Source organism: Coregonus clupeaformis, chromosome 13 (genome assembly GCF_020615455.1).
Source record: "Coregonus clupeaformis isolate EN_2021a chromosome 13, ASM2061545v1, whole genome shotgun sequence".
NCBI classification, from domain to species: domain Eukaryota; kingdom Metazoa; phylum Chordata; class Actinopteri; order Salmoniformes; family Salmonidae; genus Coregonus; species Coregonus clupeaformis.
The window spans coordinates 20,162,567-20,184,210 of NC_059204.1; the positions used below are offsets into that span (position 1 = coordinate 20,162,567).

The window sequence follows — 21,644 nt, forward strand, 5'->3', positions numbered from 1 at the left end:
ACATATTCCAACACATTTTTCTGGTGCTGTTGGGTCTTTGCATAATTTGGTGCAAAGTGCATTTAGGCGCAACACAACAGTGACACCTAGAGACAAGCAGGCAAACTGGCTTCCTTCATTATGATTATCACAGCATGAATCCATTATGTTGCAGAAAGCCTCATATTATATTATAAAACCACTGAAACATTACTGCAAAAAGTATTATGTTAATGGAAATCTATAACTATAAACTAGTCAGGCATTTACAAAGATCTTCTATACTAACTCTTATTCTAGGAACAGAACTAATGCCCAAAATGTCCTCCTTGCTGATCCTGCAGTGCTTATCTATTATAAAGACGCATTCATGATGGAAATAACAATATACCTATTGTAAGGATGCATTCATGATTCAGCAGGTAGTGTTATTATTTGGGTTGAAAAAAGCCAGACCCCACTCAGGAAACTGCCAATTTGATGAGGACGCTCTGTAAGCAAGTTTATTTAGGGACAGCTGTGAATATTGTTTTATTGAAGCCTTCAGACTAGCTGGCTTCTGTTGTTGCTTTTTCTCAAGAGCAAAACATCCTGTGCAGGCTGCCTGGCCGTGTGAGCTGCCGCTGGTGTCTGCGATGGATTTCATTTGGGAGCTAACATCATTTGTGGCTGTCCTTCCACGCTCAGTGGAAAAATCTAGAAAGAATACTTCACCCAGGGAGTGAGAAGAAATCTATACATGACATTTCTCAATGCATGGCTTCACATGATGCTTTCACAACCATCTCTCTTAGCAAATCACGCATCCAGTTGACTCATTGGCTGTGGAGCATATGGTTGATATGATGCATTATTGAATGTCTTTAATCTTTTATCATTGGATCTATCCTGGGACCTCATAGTACCAAGCCCAGAAGAGACCATACCCAGTCACATCAGAGGTGAATACTTATTTCTGAACAGGAAGTTGGCCCAGCAATTCAATGTGTTATTTATCAAGTTCCTTCATATATAAATCAAAATGAATGTGAATCGTTTCACAACCCCATCCTGTAGCAAAATACACTGATTAACACTGGTTAATCAGTGTGCTGTTTAAAACCTGAAACCAAACTCATGTCATGTGGCTGATGCACACTGAGCCTGCCTTATTCCCTAATGCAAATATTTCATGTGACAATGTTGCTGCCATACATACCAATGTAAGGAATAACACATTGCTGATGTTATAGTATCATTCTCCCTCAATCAGCTCACTCAGATCATTGTTTAATTGCCGTGCTCGTATAGTTATGAATCAGTGTTATCATTTCACAGCGAGAATTCATCTAACATCCTCTTTACTTGTACAGAGCTGATAGACAAGATGGTTTCCTCAACACAACCCTTCAGGGTTTTGGTCTTTCTTGACAGCTGCAAAAGCTTTGGGTAAAATGTTTCACTGCAATTGTATATTTCCGTGTAGTTGATTGGAGGCAATCATCTGTACAATATCAGCTAATTGGGTGAGTCATTACGCTAGCCAGCTTGTCTCCAGACAATTGGGGGAGAAAATGCTTCTTATGCAACAACCAAGAGGCTGGGAGTCACCATATTTGGGCGGAGAAAGTAAATAGCCACTTTCTGCAAATGTGTCAATCATGGCAGCATTTGTTATACTGCATACCGGTACATAAAAACCTCTGATGTATGCATGTCTGTGATTGTGCTGTGCTTTACTAAGGTGTGATTGGGGAGAGAAAATAAACATTCGAAGCAAGAACAGCTGCTATGCTTTTGGTGGCTCTGATGAGCTCTGTGCTCTGGGAAACGAGGGGATAGTCATAGTCAAGGCTAACCTGAAATTGAGGGCACTTGTCTGCTGAAATTGGGGCCAGGAGATGGCATTTTATTTTAAAATACACTCAAAGCCATTCGGAGCCGACATGGGCTTTGGCAGGATGAAATGACAGACAGAACAGACATGCTGGCCAGATCTGTAACATAAGGAGCGGGGAACTAGGGCAATTAGGAACAGCAGTGACCCAGCTCCAGGTCTCTCCTCCTCCCAGACTGCTCCCCAACCTGTGACATTTACAAGATGGGAAAAACCTTAATATAAAAATGATAATATACACAGGAACTGTAAACAGTTTTGTCACAGAACGATGGAGCGTTGTGATGATGGGTTGAATAAGTCAAAATATCAAGGTGAATGCAAGTCAACGGGTATTGGGAAACAGAAAAAAAAAAAAAGTCTAACTTTGGATGCAGATCGAAAGGTAGAAAGGTTCAGAACTTTTGTAAAACATCACAGTACGGTTGAAATATATATGGCAAATAGAAATCCTATATGGATGGTGTTAAGAGATAGATGGGAGGTATTGAATAGAGTTGAAGGATGGGACTAATAACAAATAACAACAAATAATAACAAAGATAGCTAATAATGTAAGCATACTGTGTCCATAATAAGTATATAGGTTGTATGTTGGGAGCTTTTGGGAAAGAGCACAGTTAGAAAGATATGGCATATAGAAGCAAACCGGATGGACATCATGAAAATGATCGGAGATGTTGAGAGTAGAAGAAGTTCAGGAGCAAAAAAAAAATATATATATATATATATAATATAATTATTGTAAAATTAACTGTGTCCATAAGGTGTAAATAGTAAGTATAGACCGGAAGTAGAGGCCTGGGCATTGTTGTTCACTAATTTACTCCAAGTAGGGAAAGGATGGCGGGGTTGAATAGTAATAAAGGGGAGTATATATATAAAAAACTTGGGGGATTGGAAGTGATGCAGACAATTACATTGATAGAAGATACAATCTATCTGCAATATTAAGCTGATCCACCCCCCCCAAAAAAAAAAATATATATATATATACAGTGGGGGGAAAAAGTATTTAGTCAGCCACCAATTGTGCAAGTTCTCCCACTTAAAAACATGAGAGAGGCCTGTAATTTTCATCATAGGTACACGTCATCTATGTCAGACAAATTGAGGAAAAGAAATCCAGAAAATCACATTGTAGGATTTTTTATGAATTTATTTGCAAATTATGGTGGAAAATAAGTATTTGGTCACCTTCAAACAAGCAAGATTTCTGGCTCTCACAGACCTGTAACTTCTTCTTTAAGAGGCTCCTCTGTCCTCCACTCATTACCTGTATTAATGGCACCTGTTTGAACTTGTTATCAGTATAAAAGACACCTGTCCACAACCTCAAACAGTCACACTCCAAACTCCACTATGGCCAAGACCAAAGAGCTGTCAAAGGACACCAGAAACAAAATTGTAGACCTGCACCAGGCTGGGAAGACTGAATCTGCAATAGGTAAGCAGCTTGGTTTGAAGAAATCAACTGTGGGAGCAATTATTAGGAAATGGAAGACATACAAGACCACTGATAATCTCCCTCGATCTGGGGCTCCACGCAAGATCTCACCCCGTGGGGCCAAAATGATCACAAGAACGGTGAGCAAAAATCCCAGAACCACACGGGGGGACCTAGTGAATGACCTGCAGAGAGCTGGGACCAAAGTAACAAAGCCTACCATCAGTAACACACTACGCCGCCAGGGACTCAAATCCTGCAGTGCCAGACGTGTCCCCCTGCTTAAGCCAGTACACGTCCAGGCCCGTCTGAAGTTTGCTAGTGTGCATTTGGATGATCCAGAAGAGGATTGGGAGAATGTCATATGGTCCGATGAAACCAAAATATAACTTTTTGGTAAAAACTCAACTCGTCGTGTTTTTGAGGACAAAGAATGCTGAGTTGCATCCAAAGAACACCATACCTACTGTGAAGCATGGGGGTGGAAACATCATGCTTTGCGGCTGTTTTTCTGCAAAGGGACCAGGACGACTGATCCGTTTAAAGGAAAGAATGAATGGGGCCATGTATCGTGAGATTTTGAGTGAAAACCTCCTTCCATCAGCAAGGGCATTGAAGATGAAACGTGGCTGGGTCTTTCAGCATGACAATGATCCCAAACACACCGCCTGGGCAACGAAGGAGTGGCTTCGTAAGAAGCATTTCAAGGTCCTGGAGTGGCCTAGCCAGTCTCCAGATCTCAACCCCATAGAAAATCTTTGGAGGGAGTTGAAAGTCCATGTTGCCCAGCGACAGCCCCAAAACATCACTGCTCTAGAGGAGATCTGCATGGAGGAATGGGCCAAAACACCAGCAACAGTGTGTGAAAACCTTGTGAAGACTTACAGAAAACGTTTGACCTGTGTCATTGCCAACAAAGGGTATATAACAAAGTATTGAGAAACTTTTGTTATTGACCAAATACTTATTTTCCACCATAATTTGCAAATAAATTCATTAAAAATCCTACAATGTGATTTTCTGGATATTTTTTTCTCATTTTGTCTGTCATAGTTGACGTGTACCTATGATGAAAATTACAGGCCTCTCTCATCTTTTTAAGTGGGAGAACTTGCACAATTGGTGGCTGACTAAATACTTTTTTCCCCCACTGTATATATATAAAAAACAATAAAATGTGGATGCAGATCAAGATACAGCACTGTGCTCCCTTGGAGAAAACACCATGTCAATGCTAGACTGCTTCTTCTTTACTGCTGCGTTTTAAAGCATTGTCAAGTTGCACCGTTTTGTAAATGCAGTCAGGCCCGAAGGACAGCCCTGTCCACACTCATAACAGTCACAGATCCAGAAGTAAATGGAGCATAGAAATGGGAGCTGGTGTTACAGGATTACACATGGGGAGATGGCTTGGTTACTGTTGTCATCCAAAACCAGACACTATCAGGGGAACTCCGACTTGAAGGGGATTTGGCTGTTGGATTCACAGAGTTGTTGGAGGCTAACCAAAATGTCTATTCAGCCGTGGTTATGTGCCTTCTGACAAGGTTTTCGTGTTGATGCTGTGGTTGAGGTATTTCAGCAGTGCTTTGCACAGGTCAAAACATGATAATGCAATGTCGTACTGCTGTCTATTTTCTCATGATAAATAAGCCAAGTTTACCCTCTTCCAGAAAGACAATATGAATGCATGAATGATGAAAGTTGAAATGGAGTTTTGAGCTTGCATTGCAGTGGCTAGATTGCAAAAGTATAGAATAGTTCGGTCTCTGACAATTTGTGAAAATAATGGCAATGCAGCACCAACTCATTTGTCTACCTTATTAATGCACTTCATTTAATACAAAAATATATACAGTCGGGTCTAGTGGAAGCAAAATAGCTCCATAACATCAAAGATTCACCACCATATTTGACAGTAGGTATTGGGTTATTTTCTGCTTATGCATCCTTATATAGACGCTAAACCCACTGGTGTGCGTGGCCAAAGAGCTCAATTTTCATGTCATCTGACCATAGCACCGGTTCCAATCTAAGTGCCAATGCCATTTAGCAAACTCCAGGCATTTACATTTGTTGGATGACATGAAAATAGAGCTCTTTGGCCACGCACACAATTGTTGAGTTTGCCGTTGAAATAAGGATGCATGAGCAGAAAAGAACCCCATACCTACTGTAAAATATGTTGGTGGATCTTTGATGTTATGGGGCTGTTTTGCTTCCACTGGTCCTGGGGCCCTTGTTAAGGTCAACGGCATCGTCAACTTTACCCAGTACGAGGACATTTTAGCCAAAAACCTGGTTGTCAAGACAATAACCCCAAGCACACATTGAAATCCACAAGGAAATTGTTAATTTACCACAAAATCAACATTTTGCAATGGCCATCTCAGTCTCCGGAATTGAACCCCATTGAAAACCTGTTTGAATTGAAGAGGGTAGTCCATAAGCGCAGACGAAGGATATCAAAGATCTGGAAAGATTCTGTATGGAGGAATGGTCTAAGATCCCTCCGAATGTGTTTGCCAGTCTCATAAAATGTTTTAGAAAAAGGCTGAGTGTCGTTATACTCGCAAGGTGAGGTATTGAAAGGTATTTCAAACAGGGGTGGCAATAATTTTGACCACTATCTTTTTTAGAAAAAAGTTATTACTGCTTAAACAAAATCTCTTTCTCTGAGCAATTGTATTAGTATAAAGTAACAGTTGATGTTGAGATGTGTCTGTTACTTGAACTCTTTGAAGCGTTTATTTGGGCTGCAATTTCTGAGGCTGGTAACTCTAATGAACTTATCCTCTGCAGCAGAGGTAACTCTGGGTCTTCCTTTCCTGTGGCGGTCCTCATGAGAGCCAGTTTCATCATAGCGCTTGATGGTTTTTGCGACTGCACTTTTTTCCGGATTTACTGATTTTCATGTCTTAAAGTAATGATGGACTGTCGTTTCTCTTTGCTTATTTGAGCTGTTCTTGACATAATATGGACTTGGTCTTTTACCAAATAGGGCTGATGAGTCCAAATGTGAGATTTTTGGTAGCAACCGCTGTGTCTTTCTGAGACAAAGAGTAGGTGAACAGATGATCGCCGCATGTGTGGTTCCCACCTTGAAGCATGGAGGAGGAGGTGTGATGGTGCTTCGCTGGTGACACTGTCTGTGATTTATTTAGAATTCAAGGCACACTTAACCAGCATGGCTACCACAGCATTCTGCAGCGATACGCCATCCCATATGGTTTGCGCTTAGTGGGACTATCATTTGTTTTTCAACAGGACAATGACCCAAAACACACCTCCAGGCTGTGTAAGGGCTATTTGACCAAGAAGGAGAGTGATGGAGTGCTGCATCAGATGACCTGGCCTCCACAATCACCCGACCTCAACCCAATTGAGATGGTTTGGGATGAGTTGGACCGCAGAGTGAAGGAAAAGCAGCCAACAAGTGCTCAGCATATGTGGGAACTCCTTCAAGACTGTTGGAAAAGCATTCCAGGTGAAGCTGGTTGAGAGAATGCCAAGAGTGTGCAAAGCTGTCTTCACCATTTTGAAGTAGTCAACTGGGTGGGACTTACTATGGGTTAAGGAAGGATCACATTATTCAATCCAGGTCACCAGGAGGGATCAGCTAATGAATTATACTTGTGAGGAAACATTCCACAACTGTAGGAGGCAGTAAATCGCCAACCTTGGCTTATACCTGTTCAAACAACACACTCTAGGTGGCAGTTTGTTTGTCAACTCATAGAAGTAGTAGAATACAATTGACTACTTTAAAATGGAGATGGCCTCAATGGCACTGTCCATGCTCTCACAGACGCCATAATGGGACAGATACAATGATGCGATGATGCAAACATCAGTTTTTGCAGTTTCCATTTGTTTATCTATAATAACTTCTGCTTTGCATTTGCATAAATCATACTCAGCCTCTGAAGTGAAGAAAATTATTTTTTAGGTATCTAAAATTACATCCCTATTGGGATTTATCAAGACATTTCTAGTGACTTTTCCATTTTAAAAAGTCAGGATGTAATTAAAATGCACTATACACCCTTTGATGATCATCACCATCACTTTTTATTACCTTTTGTTAAAACAATTTACATCAGAAATTCAATCATGCTATTTAGGGCACACGTGGGCAATTTCTGTCATACCTTTTAGAGATGATTCTAACAAGAGGTTACGTGTATGTGTAAGATTTCAAGAAGATATACAACAGTTGACACTTACCAACATATATATTGGACTTGTATTCCACTTTGTGATTACGGACTGCCATCTCCTGGGCCTGCAAGAGAACCCTTGAAATAAAACAATGTATCACATCGTGAAAGAAAGACAGCGCTCAACCACTGACTACAAGTCATACCAGTGGATGTTGTCAGTATAATTATAGAACTACAGCACATTAGCATATCACAAGCCTAAAGCAAATTGTGCATTATTTTCCAAAACTAGGTAAAGCATGCTGTAGATAGTTGTACAAGGATCAAATGGAGGAGCTAAAACATACCTCTTTTATTTTCTTTGCCCCCTTTTGGTCGTTGAACTGAAGCTGTGCAATGGCCTCGTCAATGGTCATTTCTCTGAACTGTTGGAGGAATTCAGAAGAGGAAGTCAACCAATTATATAATATTTAAACAAAATAGTATAATTAAAGAACACAACCTACAAGTAGGACGGCCAGAGAAGGTCAGCCTTACAGTATATTGTTTTAAGACAACCAATCTCTATTGGACAGGTACAAGAAAGACACTGGACAACAACCCACAAGGAAAGTGAAAGCAGGGAAGGCCATAGCCGTGTATACGACGATGCTATCCCACTTAAACAACATCGACGCATAAAAACCCATCACCGAAAACATCTCCTGTGTCACAAATCTTTAATACTACTCCATTTGAATTTACTGGCCTTTTCTGCAAGGGGTTGGACCTTATGCCATTGGGAATTTGAGCCAAAATGTCCACAGGAAAGTAATATTTAAGGCCCAGTGCAGTCAAAATTCTGTTTTTCCTGGGTTTTGTATCATATCACAACAGCTGATGAAACTAATACTGTAAAAGTGTGAAGTGTTATTTCCTGATAGTTGCTGGTTAAAAATACAATCCACAAAGGACCTTCTAATGGGTGGAGTTTTGGCTTGCCTGGTGACAGACATCACCAGGTGGTTTAAGTTAAAGGGGCAGTGCAGTCAACAATGTGATTTTCCCATTTTTATATATATTTCCACACTATGAGGTTGGAATAATACTGTGCTATTGATGATAGTATCCTCTTAGTGTAAGAGCTGTTTGAAAAGATCACCTGACATTTCAGCTCATTTTGCATGGGTGGAGTTCTGGCCTGCCTAGCAACATCACCAGGCGGTATAAGTTAATAGACCAATAACAAATAGTTTCAAACCTCTCTGTCAATAACAGCTAGTTTTCAGGTTACATATCCCTCCCATTAGGCTCCTCAAATTAAGGAACAACTATAGAGTCTCAGTAAGCTAAGATTCTTATTTGTCCTCATATATTATGAATTCAATATTGTTCATAATTGTTAAGGGGAAATATATCAGGATCCTACCACCTCAGTTGTCTTTATTATATATCTTCTATCATTGCCTTGCAAACAGTAGTAATGTTATGCGGCAATGCCATTGCAAGCCTCTCAAAAACCCAACCCCTCGTCCAAGTTGTGGGCGGCGGAAACAGCTCAAGTACGGGATTCCCAGACAGGGCAAAGTTTTGGCTCCGCCACCCAGGCCACTACAGTTGCCACGAACTCCTGTCTGGATCCACAACTCGCTGGATAACGGGGCTCTGGTAAAGCTAGGTGGACCAATCATCCGCTTAGTGCATACTACAGATAGCCAGATACATTCACGAAGAAACTACAGCGTAAATGACCTATGCTTCCCAAAGAGCAAAAAGGTTGAAGTAATACCCAGAGCAAATGTCCATTCCCTGTATCCCTAATTTTGTAGAATTCATTATTTGCATCATTGTTTTAAAGGAAAACGGTCATCAAATTATTCTAGCTGATGCACTATTTGGGCTCCCCAGGAAAATATTGTCTGGGACCAGCATTGAGGGTCCCAAACATACTGGGTGGTTATTTTGTGACCAAGACAAAGTCCACTGCTTTGTAGGAGGAGCATCAGACACACCAACTGAGGTATACTGGATTTTGAAGAATGGGATGCATCTCACAATTGGTTAGTTTCACTAGCCCTCTTCTGTGTGACTTGTGTGATGTGTGTTTTTGTGTATAACCAACAGCTGGGCTAATGCTGGAGAAGTTAAAAGGTTTGATTGAAATCAGGAGAAGCCATTTATCATTGGTGATACGACTCTAGCATTGGACTATTCTGTCCTTAATTTACAGATTACATGAAACATGAACTGCATAGTGAATATGGAGGACTTTTTTCACTCATGCTTATTCACTTCATTTTACAGGGGTGCCCAGAATTTCAAGCCGGGGAAGGGCTGCGATCCAAACACAAAACCCAGAAACTGGACATAACTGGTGTGATTGGGGTGGCGTGCAGGCACGAGCATCCGCTGAAGTTCCTGAACCTGAAAAGAGGAGAGAAGTATGTGGATGGATGCATGTGGATGGATGGATGGATGGATGGATGCTTCAGATGTGTAGCTGATGCATTGTAGTTATGTATGACATTTGCTACGATGACTGATCTTGAACTGACATTTCAGGCTTGCAAAAGCTTGTGTTCATGCTGGGGGACCTGAAAGCAACAAAGGGATCAAACATCAAATTTCTTCACTATGACATTGCTTGCCAGCTGAAGCCTCATTTACAGGTAAAATTGATAGGTCAATCTATGTTAGCTATAATAATACATTAGATAATGTATTGAATATTTAACCACCACCCTGTAGTAAGAGATTCATGAATCGCTTGATACGGTTTAATGAATGGCTTGAAACTGATTCCTCCATACCTGCTTTGTAATCATGAGTAATGTTTTACACAAAAATTCACAAAAGAACTGCTCCTACACTAAATTATTTTGACATTTAGAAAACAGTCCCGATCTGATGGTGGACACCACATTTCCAGTGCAGGCCTTTCATGCCTATGCTCATGATGTTGACTGTCAGGTAATGAATAAAAAAATGTATTTATCATTTATTCTGTTAAACACCACTTATTTGTAGTTGCAGACAGTTACGCTAACAGTGTTAAGAAAAGCTAGTTGTAATTTGTCCTATTCCCTTAATTAATCATCATCACCCATTGTAATGCTCATTATGGTTTCTGATTGTACTTTACATTTCAGGTCACTGATGGTACCAGGTATGTGACTGGTAGTGGGCTTGCTGACGGAGAACAGATGGAGAGGTTGTGGTTCTACCTTAGAACATTTGGGAAGATCACAAAAGAGATGACACCCTCTCATCATATTGACACCATCACCAATGCCCTCCTCTAAAATGCAGCCAGGGTCAGAGAGGAACAAGAGAAACATTTATAACAGGAAATCAGTTAAGTATTGAGATGGCCCATTGTTCAGGATTGTGTTAATATAAAAAAAGAACGCTGATGTATTTTAAACAATCTAAATTACGTTCACCTGAAGGAGGAACCTAAGGCAAAGGAGGAGTTGATGTTGCTGCTAGACAGCATTCTAGGATAGATTCCATGTGTTTTGCTCATAATTTTTGTTTATATGTAATTATCTTTTTCTGCCAATTCCATCAGATGAATTGGAAGCAGGGCTTCAGTAGTTGGAGGCAAGGCTTTCTCCTACAGAGCTCCTCTTTATGGAATGGTTTGCCGATGTGAGAGAATCAGACTGCCTCAACCTTCAAGTATAGATTGAAGACTTCTCTCTTCTGTCAGCCCTATGCGTGGGAAGGTGAACGGAAAGGTACTAGCCCCCACAACCCACCCCACCCATAAAACTTGACTTCCTAAAACATGAAAGCCATCTGACCCTAGAGTCTTGAAGTGTTTGCACCATCTATAGCCATTATGGTCTTTACCTGACCCTGATGTTCATCTATGAACGTTTCCTGTTCTGATTATCCGTCAGCATGCACACTGTATACTGCTGTCACCTGCCCTTTTCCACTACATATCCCAAAGACTGAGTGCCCCCCTTCCCTGCTTAATCCATTCTACATTAAGTCTTCTAACCAGATTGTACTCTATCTTCAACACTGTGCAGCAATTTTGGAAAGTCTGCAGACTAAGAAGATCACTGTCTGCTGGTCACAATCCATAGGCTGGTCCTGGAGTGCTCTTTCTATTGTGGCCTGGTCAGAAAGTATGCAGGTACTGCAGCCAATTCAGTGTTGTTGAACACTGCATCACACCCTGGCATAATGCTGTTGTTATCTAAGTGTCATTCACCCAGATGTTTTGAACTATATGAAAGATTTCTATCAAACTTCAAGATTTTCATTACCATTTCTTTCAATTGTTTTTCAGATGGACAAACCATTGCTGTGCGGCTCTCCAGAAAAATCAAGCAGACATAGCAGAGAATAATAGAGCAGATCAACGCCTACAATGGAAGGAACAAGTCACCTCAATTCCCCCCAAGATTGGACTATGTGGATGTTCTCCAGCAAGACCATCCAGTCTGGTCCCAGGTGTCCAACAGCTTGGGGGACAGTCTGCTCCGGACCAAGCAAGCCAAGTGATGCTGCATAACATGTGCCTTAGGGCAGTGGAGGAGAGGCACCTTATAGAGGCAGACCTACACAATGGCCTTTTTTATTGCCAGAGAGAGCTGATGCTTTTTGAAGAGGCCCTTGTTTCTCTTGGGCAGTGTGAGGCCGACCAAACACACATTCACCTGGTTGCCTCTGTGCTGCTCCCAAATAAAATGCAGAACATATTAAAGCTCCAGCAACCATTTTCAATGTTGGCTGGTGATGGCTCGGTCAGCACAGATGTAGAGGAGGACAGTGAATCAGAGGACAGTGATTCAGAAGATGAAAGTGGTTGAGGAATGAATGTGAGTCTGTGTGTGTATGTGTATGTGTGCAAGTTCTATAGGGGAAAACTATACACTGAGTATTCCAAACATTAGGAACACCTTCCATTGGGAACACAGCCCTGGATTCACCTGGTCAGTCTATGTCATGGAAAGAACAGGAGTTCTTACTGTTTTGTACACTGTGTATATGTTAACTAATAGAGCAGGTGTTCTTAATGTTTTGTATACTCAGTATAAATGCAAACTACTATACTTTTGGTATACACTATACAATTTGGTTCAGTAGTTATCAATTTTGAGCTAATTGATTAAGTCATATTTAGAATGTATTTTAACAAATGACAAGAAAATCATATCAAAAGTTGTGTGAATAATACATTGTGAAAAGCAGAGACTTTGTAGGTTTGCTGCAGTGAATAAGTGACTGAATTAGTTTGTTGTACTTATTTTGAAACATATCCCATTTTGATGATCTGTTGATTTATGTGCTAATAGATGTGAAAATGAGTCCAAATTTGAGATTTTTGGTTCAAACCGCTGTGTCTTCGTGAGACGCAGTGTGGGTGAACGGTTGATCTCCGCATGCGTAGTTCCCACCGTAAAGCATGGAGGAGGGGGTGTTATGGTGTGGGGGTGCTTTGCTGGAGACACTGTCTGTGATTTATTTAGAATTCAAGGCACACTTAACCAGCATGGCTACCACAGCATTCTGCAGCGATACGCAATCCCATCTGGTTTGGGTTTGGTGGGACTATCATTTGTTTTTCAACAGGACAATGACCCAACACACCTCCAGGCTGTGTAAGGGCTATTTTACCAAGAAGGAGAGTGATGGAGTGCTGCATCAGATGACCTAGCCTCCACAATCCCCCGACCTCAACCCAATTGAGATGGTTTGGGATGAGTTGGACCGCAGAGTGAAGGAAAAGGAGCCAACAAGTGCTCAGAATATGTGGGAACTCCTTCATGACAGTTGGAAAAGCATTCCATGTGAAGCTGGTTGACACAATGCCAAGACTGTGCAAAGCTGTCATCAAGGCAAAGGGTGGCTATTTGAAGAAATATAAAATATATTTTGATTTGTTTAACACTTTTTTGGTTACTACATGATTCCATGTGTTATTTTATAGTTTTGATGTCTTCACTATTATTCTACAATGTAAAAAATAGTATAAATAAAGAAAAACCTTTGAATGAGTAGGTGTGTCCAAACTTTTGACGGGTACTGTACATGATTAGGGCTGTTGCGGTGACAGTATTACCGCCACACCGGCGGTCACGAGTCATGAAGGCAGTCAAATTCCAAGTGACCGTTTAGTCACGGTAATTAGGCTTCTCCAAGCGCTGATGCTGCTGCTGGTCATTAGAAGCCTACCAAACTTGCTAACTGCCTGGTACTCAGCACCCTATTGTCCCTCTAATCACTCTGACATCAATGCAAATGTAATGGAAAATCTAATCAATCACTTCATGAGAGGCCATGAGCTCATGTTGCGCAACATTTCTATAGGCTATGCAATTGCGCGAGAAAACAGAGTGATGGCCTCTACTTAAAAGAGGCCTACTATATTTATTTCTCAACTTTCCTAATATTAAGCACATTGCTTCTCTTTACAACAGGAGTATAGCCTACCTGGCATGAAAATGAACCGCAGGAAAAGCGTCCTCCAGTTGCTATTTACGTGCAGAGATTACATGTATTTTTTCCCATGACCCTGTTTCGAGACATGTGCATGATAATGGTCCATTCTATATCAAAACGAATTTCACACATATATTATTTAGTATATGTAAAGACAAGATTAAATCAAGAATAGTCTGATGGGTGACAATATTAGCCTATCACAATTATATATTATCACTTGTGAATGATGCCCAGCATAAGAAACAAAGCCTTTTTCTTGTGACTTTTTCAAATCATAGTCGCACACGTAATGTAGCCTAGCCCATATGCCTATATGTTTTCATAAGGTTTGTATCACAACTAAAGCGGCCAAATAACTTCTTAAAATTAAGCACATTAATCCGCCTTACAAGGAGTGTAGAGCCTAACTGACATACATAAGCAGCGCGTGAGTTTCAAGTTTGGGGAAGATAATTTTCACCATAAAAATGCATTACATGGATAATTGCATTTCCGGTCACTTTTGATAATGGTGTTTTCCACTAATGTTACAGGAGTGGGTCGCAGTTCCGGAGCGACCCACTAGGTGTCATCCTCCGACAACCATAGGCACCTCCTCACTCACAGTCGGGACTAATTATCTGCCTATTGGTGTCACCTGTGGCTATCTGATTCACCTGTGTATTTATGCCCTCACTTCCCTGTGTTACTTTGCTCAGTTCTCTCTGCTAGTTCCTTGATGTCAAGCAGTACGGATCAGTGTCGGATCACGTGAGGGAGTTACAGGTACTCGAGAAGTGTTCTCCCTGTGTCATTGTGCTTTTCCAGTCAGAGTTAGTATTACGTATTGTTTGCTGTCAGCCTGTTTTTTTGGAGACCTATGTGCTCCTCATTTGTTTTCGTGTTTAGTCCGTTGTTTTGTATCCTGGTTTTTGGACCACCAGTAAAGATCCCTGTTTCACCATCCTTGCCTACTGTCTATCCTGCGTTGCACCTGGGTCACACCTCACCCCAACTCTTACAGCTAATGGAACATTCGCGCTTATAGCCTACTACCATTTGCGCATTGCTGCGCTTCTGATGTGCAGAAATAGCCTAATAGTTTATCAACATTTTATGCTAAACGTTCTGATCTGTTGTCAGCCACATTGCGTAAAAATATGTTTTTTGATGCTAGTGGTTGTATTAATTTGGGATCTATCGTATCCCACAACTGTCCCAGACTATGTTTGGAATATTTATTTATCGCACAGAATAGAATAGGTCGACTTTTGTACTATGGGGGATAGTAGATTGTCATAGGCTAGTGCTTTTGCTGTTCGATTGGCCTACTCATCTTGTTGACTGACAAAGTAAATGTGGACAGTTCTTCCAATATCTTCAATATGCACCTCGGAATTGGATAAGGACGCGCGCAGTTGCGTCCCAGATGTGCCTGTCTTCACTTGTAGCCTGTGAGAAAGACCCGATCACGTGATGGCGAGCCATGTGAGTGAGAGGTTATTTGGAACGCGCACCACTCACGGAGAAGGGCACAGCGGCCACTGGCCGCAAAAGGCATGGATTTCTTTAGGGTGTATTACGGCCACACAAAGGGGATGCTGCCGTGAAATTCTAGGCATTATCAAGTGCTTGTCAAATTGTGAATGAGTGACTGATGTAGTGTGAACAGCCTGCGCAAAAAACAAAGCAGAGCTCATGCCTTTCAAGCAACTTTTTTCAAATCATCATTAGAGTTGCATCATGCAGCCTTACAATGTATTAAAAATCTAAACATATAGCCCAACGTTTGTAGAACAACTAAAGTTATATTAATAACTCTAAATTAAGCATATAGGAATACCTATTTCTTTGTTAACCCCTCAACACAGAATAGCAGCATGTGCGCACTCCCACAAATCATTTGGAGAAAATATCCTTTCTATTTTATTCAGCTTTGTTCAATTCTATTCTTCATACTATAAAATAATGCCACGGAATTCAAAGCAAATCTTGTCTGCTAAATGAACTAGTGTAGCCCACAGCCATTTGGCATAGCCAGATCAGGACCTAACATAAGGACAACTCTGAGTATGCTATTCTGTTCTTCTGAAATAGGCTACATTTTCTTCCTTTAATTTCTTTAGACCTGTCTAAAATAAATAATGGATTAATTGTGATGGTGTAGGCTATATTACATGGATTTATTAGACTTTTTTAAATGTAGATGTTACAAAGGTCTGCATCAGTGGCTTGTAGGCTATGTGTGGAAGCCAGGAGATGCTAAATGTGTTTATGTTCATTAACGGTCAATTACCGTGAGACCGACAGTTATTTGCTTGACAATCACCGGCTGACTAAATTTCGTGACCGCCACAGCCCTATACATGATCAGAAGTTGATAGGTTTGTTGACATAACTTAAAATACATTACCTTCCATAACTCCAACTGGTGGAGAATGTTGAGAGTGCTGTGTGTTCTCACAGCACAGGTGGCACAGAAATACTTATCGGAGCCACAATACCCACAGAGCCATAGCTCAGCCTCCCCCAAAACTCCACACACACTGCAGATGGGGTTGGGTGGAGGACATTCCAGCTCCACTGCAGGCATGTCGAGTAGCTCCCTCAACCCCTTCCAGGCCTCAACATACACCGCTTTCCTTTTTTTTATGCTGGTGTATGTGGAGGAGGTGCATCACTGCAGCTGGGCACAACTTCTGCTGCAGAGGGAACTGGCTCTGATCTCCCAGTACTCCGTAGAGAGTAGTGACAATTGTTACCGAGTGGACTATCCTGGTTAAATTAAGTTTAACAGAACTGACCTGAGCAACTTTCTCACCGATCCAAGTTGATGGCAGGGGTGTACACTCTATCACGCCTCTAGTCAGGTCTCTGTAAACCAGCGTGGCTCTTTTTCCTTCTAAAAGATGGCATCTGTAAAGAAAAACAAGATATTGAGAATTAAGTTTGATTAATTATAAATTAAAATATAACACTAATTACATTAAAATGATCTGATACATAGGACACATAATTATCTATCATAAGTCATGACTAGTGGAGTTACTTTGCTTACACTTAATTATTTTCTTATAGGGAATCTAAAGACGGGTAGGAAGTTGTGCTTCGCATGGCCATAAGTAATCTGAAATGGCTCCAGAGACAGGTGAAGACACATCTTTGGGCTTCAACAAGCATGGGACAGGAATATATCGGGCATCTTGGCTAATAGATGATTATTGTTGGAATTGTTATAATGTAATATCTAATACTTGCCTAGTCGTGGTTCTCAACTTTTTTGGTCATTATAGCCCCAATCACATCTTGCTCTGACAATAATGCGCCCTAAGAACCCTCTCATATGCATTTTAAATGTAGGCATATTATCATAAGAAATTAGTATTTCTAAGTACCCACTTTGGATATTGGTTCCTAGCTGGGAACCACTGGCCACTGTCGTGACTTTCATTATTGTGATGACTATTATTTATCGAATATTACCTACTATGTTTAATTATTACTAGATTAAATTAATAATGTAACAATTAACTCATTAGGAATGAGATTTTTTTTTTTTACGAGTTACCGTTTCCCGAATTAACTCTAAAGATATCTAGATATCTCTTATCATTTAACAGTCATTTATTAATAATTTACCTCATATCAGTCTCATTCTGAAAGTCGTAGGCTCATTAAGTCCGCACGAACCCGGGTCTTACTGATCATTCCGTACCACACAAATTGATTTAATTATTTATTTACTAACTAATTAAAAATGATAACACAAGATATAAACACGTACAACTTAATAAAATGAAAACGGGTCCCTAGCGGACTAACACAATACGACACTTGTTACATAAGATGGTGAGTTAAGAGAGAGAGAGAGAGAGAGAAAACACTTGGATACACATGGACCTATGCTCACAGTAATCCTAATACTTTGCCAGGAACTGCCGCCCGTTTGGGAAGAAAAGCAATGCATGTATTTACGTGTTGGAGGTCTTCATCGTGTATCTCTGTTGGACCCAGGCCTTCGTGGGAAGGGGTCGATTGGGCCTTCTCTTTCAGATGGCCTTTTAGATGTAAGGCTCAGATTGTCCACAAGAGGTCACAATGTCCTTCTTCTTAGTTGTCTGTTTACTTTCACTCGTTCTGGAAGTGGTCTTCTGAGGACGGCTAATCAGCCGTGTTGATGATCCCCTGTGGGGTGATGAGAGTAGTGTAGTAGACGATAGTTTGAAGAGAGTAACAGGATGGTCCCACTTAAATTCACCTTCTTAGATACAGTACTTAGAACAGCTACTGAGCCGTAACATTGAATGTTAGTTGAGGCAACTTTGTCGTCTTCACCTCATGTTGATTTTCAGGGTCGGGACCAATTTGGACAAAAGCTGCAGCTTGAGGTCTGTCTAGTCTGATCTGATAATTATTATCTCAATCTTTTATGCACTCTGGTAAAGAGGGGTGTTTCCGTCATACTGACACGCTCTCTGAGCTCCCTCAGGCGTGGCTAGTTACGAAGCAAAAGTATTATCATCACTATGATTTTGTTAGAAAGCTTAAATCACATTCCTATCTTCATGAAAACATTGTCTTCCTCCTTGATATTTTCTACACAAGGTAAAGGATGTAATCCTGATATACACAGTGTAAAAGCTCCTCAAGTCACAGTGTTTTCGTTATAAACGCCTTTATACCATTTTTAATGACATCACAAAATATACATTAATTTTCCATATTCCATTTCTCATCATTCCCAACGTTTGGATGTTGAAATATATTGTCCCAATGTTCATTGTTGGATGTTGAAGTTTTTGGGAGGCAAAAGGTCTCTGAAACAAAGGCACTCCTTTCACCATACTAGAATGCCAGAGATAGATTATCCTCCTCTCTAATTTATGGCAGTATTAAGGTGTCAAGACTGGCACAGCCCCCCTGTGTGTAAGGGAGTCTGGATGTTGTCGGCCATTTGCCAAGCTGATGTGAGGCCTTTGATCCTCACCCAGGGAGAGTCATGACACCACATTGGGTCATGACTTTGTCTATCTGTTCCTTTCATCCCAATTGTCATCTCATTTGATTGGCGTAAACAAAGGATAGGGGGATTTTCCACCAGTCATTTAATTTATTAAAGCGAGTGATCAAGAGCACCTTCACGCTTAAGGACATACAGTGCATTCGGAAAGTATTCAGACCTCTTTAAATAATAAATAATATGCCATTTAGCAGACGCTTTTATCCAAAGCGACTTACAGTCATGCGTGCATACATTATTTATTTTTTTCACATTTTGTGACATTACAGCCTTATTCTAAATTGAGCTCAGGTGCATCCTGTTTCAATTGATCATCCTTGAGATGTTTCTACAACATGATTGGAGTCCACCTGTGGTACATTTAATTGATTGGACGTGATTTGGAAAGGCACACACCTGTCTATATAAGGTCCCACAGTTGACAGGGCATGTCAGAGCAAAAACCAAGCCATGAGGTCGAAGAGCTCCGAGACAGGATTGTGTCGAGGCACAGATCTGGGGAAGAATACCAAAACATTTCTGCAGCATTGAAGGTGCCCAAGAACACAGTGGCCTCCATCATTCTTAAATGGAAGAAGTTTGGAACTACCAAAACTCTTCCTAGAGCTGGCCGCCCAGGCCAAACTGAGCAATCGGGGGAGGAGGGCCTTGGTCAAGGAGGTGACCAAGAACCCGATGGTCACTCTGACAGAGCTCCAGAGTTCTTCTGTGGAGATGGGAGAACCTTCCAGAAGGACAACCATCATTGCAGCACTCCACCAATCAGGCCTTTATGGTAGAGTGGCCAGACGGAAGTCACTCCTCATGCTGTGGGGATGTTTTTCAGCGGCAGGGACTGGGAGACTAGTCAGGATCGAGGAAAAGATTAATGGAGCAAAGTACAGAGAGATCCTTGATGAAAACCTGCTCCAGAGCACTCAGGACCTCAGACTGGGGCGAAGATTCACCTTCCAACAGGACAACAACCCTAAGCACACAGCCAAGACAATGCAGGACTGGCTTCGGGACAAGTCTCTGAATGTCCTTGAGTGGCACAGCCAGAGCCCGGACTTGAACCCGATCTAACATCTCTGGATTGACCTGAAAATAGCTGTGCAGCAACGCTCTCCATCCAACCTGAGAGCTTGAGAGGATCTGCAGAGAATAATGGGAGAAACTCCCCAAATACAGGTGTACCAAGCTTGTAGCGTCATATCCAAGAACACTCAAGGCTGTAATCGCTGCCAAAGGTGCTTCAACAAAGTACTGAGTAAAGGGTCTGAATACATATGTAAATGAGATATTTCAGTTTATCTAAAAACATGTTTTTGCTTTGTCAGAAGTGTGCACTTGGACACTCCCTGTCATGGATTTAAAATGATAGGAATGGTGTAAGCATTGGCTAGAGGGAGTTTAAATCCATACCAGAAAGTGTAACATTACTAGTGAAATCGACTATATATTCTGATCGATTTGCACTCAATAAATGTTCTCCCCTACTACTATGGGTCATTTAGCGGGCTATCCCGGGGTAAAAACACTTTTTGAAATCCATTATATTAGCTTTGTAAATCACAGTTAAAAAAATAATGCGATTACCTACCTTTGACGACGGGAAAGGACGTCAGAAGATTTTCTTCTAGTTTTAGTTACAGTACAATACAATTTGTCATTACCGCCACCAATTTATACGGGGTGTAATTACAGCCGTGGTTGATTATTTTTGCCTAATCGGAAATTACGATATGAAACGTTGAGCGCCCCACCCCCTCTGTCTGATTCATATCACGTGATTTATTATGCTAGTTCTCGATTATATCGACTGATTGGTTCTGTATGGGGTGGCATTTCAAGTAAAATTGTATTCGATTTATCACCCCCTGCAATTACGGAGGTCGCCATGTTTTTTTACGTCGTCAACACATTTTGATTTACGGCAAGAGGACAGTCTCGTCAACGACAGTACAGTATTAAGACACTACCTGTCAAAAGTTTTAGAACACTTACTCATTCAAGGGTTTTTCTTTATTTTTGCTATTTTCTACCTTGTAGAATAATAGTGAAGACATCCAAACTATGAAATAACACATGTAGTAACCAAAAAAGTATTAAACAAATCAAAATATATTTTATATTTGATTCTTCAAATAGCCGCCCTTTACCTTGATGACAGCTTTGCACACTCTTGGCATTCTCTCAACCAGCTTCATGAGGTAGTCACCTGGAATGCATTTCAATTAATAGGTGTGCTTTCTTAAAAGTTAATTTGTGGAATTTCTTCCCTTCTTAATGCGTTTGAGCCAATCAGTTGTGTTGTGACAAGGTAGGGGGGGTATACAGAAGATAGCCCTATTTGGTAAAAGACCAAGTCCATATTATGTCAAGAACAGCTCAAATAAGCAAAGAAAAAAACGACAGTCCATCATTACTTTAAGACACGGAGGTCAGTCAATACGGAACATTTCAAGAACTTTGAAAGTTTCTTCAAGTGCAGTCACAAAAAACCATCAAGCGCTATGATGAAACGGGCTCTCATGAGGACCGCCATAGGAGTGGAAGACCCAGAGTTACCTCTGCTGCAGAGGATAAGTTAATTAGAGTTACCATCATCAGAAAATTGCAACCCAAATAAATGCTTCACAGAGTTCAAGTAAAGCATGGAGGAGGAGGTGTTATGGTGTGGGGGTGCTTTGCTGGTGACACTGTCTGTGATTATTTTTAGAATTCAAGGCACACTTAACCAGCATAGCTACCACAGCA

At 41.0% G+C, this 21,644-nt stretch overlaps 1 protein-coding gene across 4 annotated transcripts; it reads right to left on the bottom strand.

The window, feature by feature from the left end:
* Positions 1 to 1,655: 1,655 nt before the first annotated feature.
* LOC121579417 (39S ribosomal protein L22, mitochondrial-like) lies at positions 1,656 to 20,778 on the bottom strand. 4 transcript variants are annotated; one of them, XM_041894000.1, is made up of 5 exons: positions 17,861 to 17,897; positions 16,690 to 16,801; positions 7,813 to 7,890; positions 7,530 to 7,587; positions 1,656 to 2,043 (listed from the first exon to the last, which is right to left on the bottom strand). In XM_041894000.1, the coding sequence occupies exons 1-5, from the start codon at positions 17,875 to 17,877 to the stop codon at positions 1,868 to 1,870; spliced, it is 441 nt and encodes a 146-aa protein (XP_041749934.1). In that variant the 5' UTR covers positions 17,878 to 17,897; the 3' UTR covers positions 1,656 to 1,867. The 4 variants fall into 4 exon arrangements, 3 of the variants coding, with proteins under 3 accessions (XP_041749934.1, XP_041749936.1, XP_041749935.1); XM_041894002.1 differs by having other exon boundaries at positions 7,530 to 7,600; XR_006002909.1 differs by lacking the exons at positions 1,656 to 2,043; positions 17,861 to 17,897 and adding an exon at positions 20,488 to 20,778 and having other exon boundaries at positions 7,331 to 7,600.
* Between the last annotated feature and the right edge of the window lie 866 nt (positions 20,779 to 21,644).